The following is a 9,262-nucleotide window of genomic DNA, read 5'->3' as shown; positions in this document are numbered from 1 at the left end:
ATAATAAATAAAAAATTGGAGAGATGCTATTGCCACCCCAAATTTTACTTATTACACCCCAATTATTATTATTTTTAAATCAATGATCTAGATTAAGTAAAGGTCAGGGTGTTAGTAGAATCTCTCTCTCTCTATCTCCCCTCTTTATTTTTTCTATTTTTATTATTTTTTAAGATTTCTATTTGTTAGATTTTGGATTTTATACGAACCTACTTATAAACAATTCATTGAAGTTGTTTGAAAAGCGAATGTGTTATCATGCTTTGTAATGTTTGACGTAATAACTTGAGACAAACTTTTGTAATATTTGAATGGTGTGTTTTAATCTATAATCAGGGGGCGATAAATCATTTAAGAATTTGGGGTGTGGTAAGTAAAACTGGGGTGTCAATGGCAGATCTCTCTCAAAACCAGGCATTATAAACAATCTTTTGTAAATGAATAAAAAATTATCTTTATAAGAGTGGCTGGAAAGATGGACAAATATATTTTTGGATGACAATGAAGTGACAATGATCCACCAAAATGCCATAATTTGCATGAGAAATGCAAAGCAAATTTCTCAACAAAGGGACAGTATTGTAACTTCACAGTCAAGCATCAATATATGAGTTTGAACATTAAATGTATGTTATGATCTCTCTGATACCTCCATTCAAAATAATTAGGTGGTTGTGAACCATGTGCTTGAATCTTGTCTTTATGCATCTCTTACTGTAATTTAGCCCACTCTCGGACAAAAGTATTTTTCTTGATATATGTTTTCTTTCTTTAGTACTATAAGATATTATTAGGTCAATGGGCATAAATTAAAAACCTTTGCCGATAATCTAATTATAAAAAGGGTTGTCCGTGATTGATGCTAGAAGAGGAAAATAGGTAAATTGAATATGGGTTCTTGTATTTATTTTAGCCGTATTTGGTAGAACACGAACAACGAACTCTTTTGTGTACGGTGTTTCTGTATTTTTGTTTGCTTGGTTTTGCGACATAAAAGATCTGTCTCAAGCATGAGAAGCCAAAATTCTCTATAATCATACTGAATCAAAACAACAAATTTCCTTTTTCAACACGGGGTTGTTTACGGATTGATGCGATAAGGTGTTTTGAATCCAATGGTAGAAGCAATTGCCATTATTATCGGTCTTCCATCTTAAAAATACGAACATTAGAAATAAGTCAATCGAATTAATGGCATGGTTGAGCCAGGATGCATATTCGATACAATGGATTGGGAATTATCCTAAGGCTGTGTTTGGATTGAGAGAGAGGGAGAGAAGCTAAGAGAAAATAATTGAGGTTCTCTCCAAAAGTGGAGAGAAGAGGAGAGAAATAGAGAGAAACCTTTTTAAAATATTTTATAATGCCAACTCTACCCTTAGATCTCTAAAAGATATTTTAAAATTTCAAAGTTGTCCCAAGCTTTCCTATCAATCCAAACATGGGAGAGAGAAATTGAGTTTCTCTTCTCTTCTCTTAATGAGTCTTTCTTCTCTCCACTTCTCTCAATCCAAACACAACCTAAAATAATTGCACTCCCTGATGTTGCCTGTGCCCATGGTCATTTATTCATTGTCAATGTTTTTTGGACGTCAATAATAATGCATTCCATATACTTATGTTCTCTTACCATAAATTATCGAAGTAGCTCGATGGTTGTGTAACATACCTCATAGGGATGCAAATTAACAGGATTCTTGTGTGTGCATACAATTGAGAGTTATTTCAAGTATATATTAAAAAAAAAGATGGAAAACTAAAATGTTGTACAGTCCAACAATTTCAAAAAACATTGGATAACCCAGTATTTTAGAATATATATATTTTTTAAATTTGGGATCGTTGACTCGTAGAAGGGGAACTCACATGTTCATTCACAGTCCTAACCATGTAAACATGAGATTCAATGGTTTGAGACAAGATATGCATCTTGAAAATTCATCACATATCCTTATGATTTATATTGACCATTGGATTTCATGTTTACATGGTAAAGATTGCAAGTGAACATATGAGTCGGTGCGGATTTACAATGGGAGCACTTGCCCCCACAAGAATTTTCAAAGTCTATGGAATAGTGAGCTATTGTGACATATATCAACGGCGAATAAAAATATTCATCACTACAACACCCACATTTTTTTTTTCCACTCTTAGTTGCCATCACGTTGGCAAAATCCTTGCTCCACCCCTGCATATGAGTTCATTTTCCCTGAGTGTACAGATCCCAACCCATATATACATTTAACTAACAAAGTTAGGTAGCCAACGTGGGAATCAAAATATGTCATACATTGGTTAAAAGTTTCGTATTGGGCTGATTTTTTGTGAGGATGATCTCCATGGTGAGGAGACCATCCTCACAAAAAAATCAGCCCAACCTAAAACTTCTAACCCAATCAAAAGTGATTTACAAGTTGAAGAATGATATATTGTTGACTTTTACCATTAATTTGTAACCACTTTTGATGGGGTTAGAAGTTCAAGAATGGGCAGATTTTTAGTGAGGATGATCTCCTCCCCCTAGAGATCACTCTCACAAAAAATCAGCCCAATCTCAAACTTTTATCCCATATAGAACAATTATTTACCCCCAATGTTGACTTTCGCATCTGACCCTTATATATATGTATATATAAGATTTTGTGAATGAGCATCTACTAGTACTAATCCCACCTTATCACAAAAAACATTAATTATTTAAATATATATCAACAAATAATTATAAACCGATGTAAATGGTTTGATTGATCCAAGTCTAGTTGGCTTGGATGAGTCAACCTAGAATCGATAGTGACGAGGCGAGATGAAGTATCGAATTTTAAACCCATCCCCCCCCCCCCCCTTTAGGAATTTAGGGCTTAAAATGGGCCGAATTTAAATATATTCATATTTAGATCCAAATTTTTTATAGGATCTAAATTCATATTTGAATCTGACTCACATCCTACTAGATAAAATCATTTTCAAATCATTTTGCTCTCACTTAATCCAAATCAGATCCAACACAACTCGAATTACTTGATTTGGTCGAATAAACTTTTTTTTCCAATATAATCATGTGTTTATTGCTATGCTACTTTATTTTATCATTGTAATATTTTTATTTTATAAAAATTGATGTAGAGATATTTTGAAAGGTATAAAAATATAATTTTAAAAGTAATATGTCATTTAGATTTAGACGGATATAGGTATTTGGATCTACTTCCAAGAATCAAACCCATTAAATTCAGATTTCATGTCACTCAAATTTTAAATAAAACCCGTCCCATTTAATACCCTAGACCCGGATACCCCTTCCCAGTTCCCACTCTGTGAACACGGGGACCAGGTCTGGTTGTGGTTTTGTGCCATTTGGAAAGATAACGGGTCGGATAAGATTGTAAAGTTACGGATCGAAACCGACCCGCCAACACCCTTATTAGCTCAGTCAATGGGTTTCTTGTGCAAAGGGAAAAGCTCACCATAGCACAAAAGCCAATTCGTACGCTTGGAGTTGTAGACTGCGAAGAAATTTCTCCAGCGCAGCAGATTGAATCTGAAAATGAACGTAAATCTCTCAAATTCATCGATCTGTATCTGTATTTTTAATTTTTTACTTGTTTGAGATTAAGATACATTATGTATTTATCATGGTTTATGCAGTCGATCGAAGGTTTACTGAGCCCTGAAATCGATTCAGAAAGAACACAGTAAGTCTTCGTTGGTCCTCTTTGTTTTAGTTCCTTTATTCAGATTCAGTTATTTTTAATAATTTCTTAGAATTTTGTATCGAGTTCTTCAAATACATTTATAAACTTCTGAAACTTAGGGCATTAGTTTTCTGATCTTGAAATTTATTTGGTGAGTGGGTTTGGCTAGTTAGGGAATTAGTTGTTCGATCGTGGAAATTACCGTCTAGGATTATCTTTCACGAATTTGGTTTTTTTTTATATTTGTCAGTCAAGCTTTTTTTTATGAAATCTGGGGCATTATTTGTCTGCTACTCTGGTCCATAGTGATGAAGTCGGGGTTTGGGAATAATTTCAGAACGGGACAGCTTTGGAAAAAGTCGGCAAACGTCGAAAAAATCGGGTTTTTAATTATATAAAATGATATTTTTTTATCTATCAAATGATAAAATAACACTTTAAAAAATGCTAAATTAAGATAATCAGTAAGATTTTTTTATTATAAGTAAACTGTCGACTAAATCACAATTAACTCTGATTACTTGGCAAATTAAATAAATAAATAAATCACGATTCAATCATTAATTATTAAAATCGTGATTTATTCACAATTTTTAAAAAATCACTGATTTTATGTCCCTTTGATTTTGAAATTAATTTGGTGAGTGGGGTTGGTGGTTAGATTGTTGAAGTTATCATTTAGTGTAAATTTTCACCAATCTGTATTTTTATTTTTTCCACATTTATGAATCAAGCTTGTTTTTTTAATTTTCAAATTTTAATAGTTTTTTACGAGAAGAACATTGGTATTATCTAGATGAGATTTTTCGTACAGGTACCCATACGTGACAGGTACGTCTGTGATAGGCCTCAAATACAAAGATGGAATTCTCATGGCTGCTGATATGGGAGGTCAGTTGCTAAATTCATTTCCTCTGTTGTTTTCATGTGCTTGCTGCGGCATATTTCCTTTTTGAACAATTTTAGTTTCATTGTATATTGTATCGGTAATACATCTTGGAGATTTAACATGCCTATAGAAAATTCTGGTTTTGTGAGAGGTTAATTTTCGTTGGGAGGTTTGTAAGTTGTCATCGAGAATGCTTAGCTAGAAAATTTGCAGAATCAGAATTATTCGCCAATATGTGACTTGATATGGGGATTATGCCACATGGCAGTGGAAAGCATATAGATGCCAGGCTGTTGAGAAAAATATGAAAGATCCGTAGCTAATTCTTATCGAAAACTGAATCCCATCTAAACACCGAGCCTTCAAAGATCAATTTTTTGCACTCTTTGTAATCGAAGGATGGATCAATGAAGGAAGCATTTGTTAGTGAAATCTTTATTGCTCATTGTTGACAGAAATGGAGTGACTAATTTGATACTTAAATCATATGGGTGATATGTTGGTTCTATTTTTTTTTTTTTTTTAATTTCTCTCTATATCAAAGTAGCGTAGGTTGGTCCCCTCTCTTTTCATGTCAAAGATAGTGCAATCACAACCCATTTTCAAAATACTGTATCAATAGAAATAGAGGTAATCCTTCTTTCAAATCACACTGGTTTGCAATAAATAATATACCCATATTAATTGTGTTACCCGTAATTCTTTTCATATCACTTGTTCAACACAACATGCCATACCATGCTTAAGCACTGGAGAAATTGTTTGGGAGAGAGAAAACTGGCCATCTTCATATTGTACTTATTTTGTAAGCTCATTTGTCAAAGTATTTTCTGTCTTGGTTGAGTATCCTCTTGTACTGGAACCCCTAAAAGGCATATGTTTAGCTTATCAAGCATTGTAAGTTGTCTAGTTTAATGTACTGGCACATATTTGTGCATCGGGTCTATTGAGATTTTTCTAATGTATCATTTTGTCTTGGGCAAGATCTCTTTCCGTCAGCTCACCAAGATGTGGAACGTGGCCCAAGGTTTTAAAACTCAGCGAGCTTAAACTATACAGGCTTATGTTGCATGCTTATGTTGAGATTAGTATGGATCTAAGTTTCAGACATGAGAATTTGAGTCATGTTCATTAGCCACACTTCAGACATGAGAATTTGAGTCGTACTAGTTCACTGGCCACATGTCTCATTGCCTCATATTTTTTTAATTATACATGATTTAGCTTCCAATATCTCCTTTCCTATTTTCCAACTCACTGAATTGCCTCCACCAGATGTTCGATACCTTGTTAAACTAATCAATCATTCATTAAAACTGTAATAGAGAGGAGTTGATGTTTACTTGAGAAATATTTGTTCACCCTAGGGGGGATTAAAGTTTTATACCGATGAACTTTTAACCTTTCTTGTAGATTGCATTTAATATTTAATATTTTCCTTATTTAACCAGTTAGTCCTGTTAATTATAAAACATTTGTTCTGATATTTTGTTCTATGCGAAATTGTCAATTGATTGGCAGGTTCTTATGGATCAACTCTACGCTACAAGAGTGTGGAGCGATTAAAACCTATTGGAAAACATTCCCTTCTTGGTGGAAGTGGAGAAATAAGTGATTTTCAGGAGATTTTGCGTTATCTTGACGAACTTATGTAAGTATGCATTCATTTAGAAAGAACCTATAATTCAGGAGGAAATAAACTAAATCCAAGAATAGGTTTTTGCATATGGTTTATACTTGATTGTAAGTAGTTCAAAACTTTGATAATAAAACTCTCCTCTTTTCCATTTCCTATGCTCTTAGTTTGCAGTATGATCCTGTATTTGCAGGCTTTTACTGTACCCAATGATTGATGATTTTGGGCATTTGCAGCATATATGATAATATGTGGGATGATGGCAACTCTTTGGGTCCTAAAGAGGTTCACAACTATTTAAATCGGGTGATGTACAATAGGCGTAACAAATTTAATCCTCTTTGGAACTCACTTGTTCTCGGCGGAGTGAAAAATGGACAGAAGTATCTTGGCATGGTAATATCATATACTGTACAAATTGATTCCTTGTATATACTTGTATTTTTTATTACAATTTTTCAAACTTTCATTCTCCTTTGATTAATATCTGATACATTTCTCATGGATGTGACCTGCACAGAGTCCTGATTGTCGTAAATGTTGTACAGGTCAGTATGATTGGAGTACATTTCGAGGATAATCATGTAGCAACTGGATTTGGAAATCACTTTGCACGGCCTATCCTCCGCGATGAATGGAAGGAGGACTTGAGCTTTGAAGAAGCTGTTAAACTGCTAGAGAAATGCATGCTTGTAGTTCTGTATCGTGATAGGTCTGCTATCAACAAGCTTCAGGTATGTTAGTTTTCACAATGTTTTTCACTAGATGATCTCATTTTTTTGACTTTAGACCTTGAAATGATAAATTGTAAGGGTATGTTTGATTAGGTGTGGAAATAGGCGGGGAATGCATTTTTCATGAAAAATGATTTTCCACCCTCACCTAAAAATCCACTCTTGGCCGGATTTCAATTTCCTACCCAACCAGATGGGAAATTGAAATCCACCCCATGCAATCTCTCTCTCTTCTAAGTTTTGAATTGTTAATGGTACATACCTTGTAAATAAAGTAAAGGTACGTGCTCCATGAAATTCTACATTGATTTTTCCTTTTTATTAAGGAGAAAAAACGATATTGATTATTCTTTCGTCGGGAGACCTACCTTCATACAAGGATAAAGGAAAAGAAAAGAAAAGAAAAAGTTACCAAAATCCTCAAGCTAATGATTACAAATAGAATCCCATTTAATCAGAAGATCCTCAAAAAAGACCTCCTTAAGGCATTAACACACACAGCCATGTTTTGAGAACGTGGAAAGGAAATTTGGTACTTATGTTAGTTTTATGGTGCCGGGTGAGTCTCGTAGGCGAGTCTCGAACTTGTGTACAGAGTTTATTTGCATCATGGACGTTAGTAGACATGAAACATCGACACATGATGGATGTATATTAAGTCCTTGTGTGTGTGTGTGAGTATGCATGCACGCATCCGTGTGTCATTTTTCTAGTTTTATTTCTTTGATCAATTATTTTTATTTTTATTGGTATCTAGTTTTATTTTTAGTGAATAAAATGCTATTTTGTTTTTTTAACTTCTATCATATGGAGGGTGAGGTCAAATATATGCTTTCTGAGCAAGATGTTTGATCCTGAGTTCTTGACCTCTCATTTTCGTTAGAGCCATAGAGGTAGGTGTTGCAACCAATTTCAAGAGTGAAAATGTTGGACTCAGTATGTGCAATCCAATGAAGGAAAGAAATGTTGGTGGATGGTGAAGATTTTCAACCATCTCTGATTCTGTATTTCCAGCTGATTGAGGATGCTGGGCTAAGACTATGATTCGTCATCCACGCTTTATCAGAAACTAAGTTCTATGGGCTGTTGTTTAACATTTAACATTTAATTGAATTTTTACCCAATTAATCTCTTATGTTTCGGTAAGATCTATGGAGTTCAATGTGGATTCGCTACATGCAGAGGAAGTATTATTTAGGTCAATGTCAATCTAGCCTTCTTTTGCTGCTCAAAAAAATTGGTCCATATATTGCTTTTATTTGAATCTTCTTTGGTGTCAAGTTTCCATAATTAAGCCAAACATTGGAGAAAATCTTGCAAACTAGTTCTTAAGTTAATTCCTGGGTAAATTGAGGTTGTACTTGGTTAGTTGTGTTGTGTTGCTCTGGAATGGGCTTTCGTCATGCTAACTGTGATATACTTACCTTCTATGAATGCTAACTGTGAATTTGGTTGCACACTGGAGTTTTGATCAACTCATTGTGGATGACTCCCATACACTCCTAAAAATATAATATATCAAGAGAGATTTTCTTGAAACACCAACTTTTGCTTAGAGCACCCCAATCCATACGAAATCACGAAAGAATTAGCACACATCTTGGAGTGCTCTTAGTAAAAGTTACTGTGGCAATAGCAGCTCTCTATATTTAAAGTAGTGAAACTGTTGTAGTTACCCTGACAGACAATAAAATGAGGTAAAGTCGATTGAGATGGTTTGGTCATGTGCAACATCAACAACATCGAGAAAAAAAAAATGTTTGGCTATTGATTGGAGTAACAAGATTCATTCAGTTGACTCTGGGTTATTGTAATAGCTTTGATGATGATGTAAATAAGTGTTCATATCCATGCTCACATTAGTCAAGCTTATTCATGTTTCCCGTCAAATTACCTTGTAATGGTTTATTGGTTTTTGTTGGTCAATTGTTTGGCTAGAAATGGTTGAGCCGAATTTGGCAGTTTGTTTTGTAGAATCCTAGTAAGGTGACCTTTGTTAATCTAACACACCTATTGAAAATTGCAGATTGCAAAGATCACTGAAGACGGGGTAACGATCTCTCAACCTTACTCCTTGAAGACTTTCTGGGGTTTCTCTGCTTTCCAAAATCCTAGTAAGGGTGCTGAAGGATCATGGTAGTTAACTAGCTTGATTGGTTCTTGACATTTTCGATTGCCAGATATGCATGAACAACACTAAACATTATTTACTTGAAAATTTCGGTGCATCTTGTTGTTTGTTTAGATGATAAATTGCTTCGATTTGATGTTGACTTTTTAATTGAATGCATTTAAGACTTCTACGAAA

At 34.2% G+C, this 9,262-nt stretch overlaps 1 protein-coding gene across 1 annotated transcript; it reads left to right on the top strand.

Annotated features, from left to right (window-relative positions):
* The first annotated feature begins 3,425 nt into the window (after positions 1-3,425).
* Positions 3,426-9,262, top strand: LOC147395374 (proteasome subunit beta type-4-like). Its single transcript, XM_086451163.1, has 7 exons — positions 3,426-3,553; positions 3,649-3,695; positions 4,510-4,586; positions 6,106-6,235; positions 6,457-6,616; positions 6,769-6,954; positions 8,981-9,262. The coding sequence occupies exons 1-7, from the start codon at positions 3,548-3,550 to the stop codon at positions 9,092-9,094; spliced, it is 720 nt and encodes a 239-aa protein (XP_086307289.1). The 5' UTR covers positions 3,426-3,547; the 3' UTR covers positions 9,095-9,262.

This window comes from Akebia trifoliata, chromosome 8 (assembly GCF_017979445.1).
Source record: "Akebia trifoliata isolate Shusen 1 chromosome 8, ASM1797944v1, whole genome shotgun sequence".
Lineage (NCBI taxonomy): Eukaryota > Viridiplantae > Streptophyta > Magnoliopsida > Ranunculales > Lardizabalaceae > Akebia > Akebia trifoliata.
Note: the sequence above shows the minus strand (reverse complement) of the source record. Positions and strands in the feature narration are given on the sequence as shown.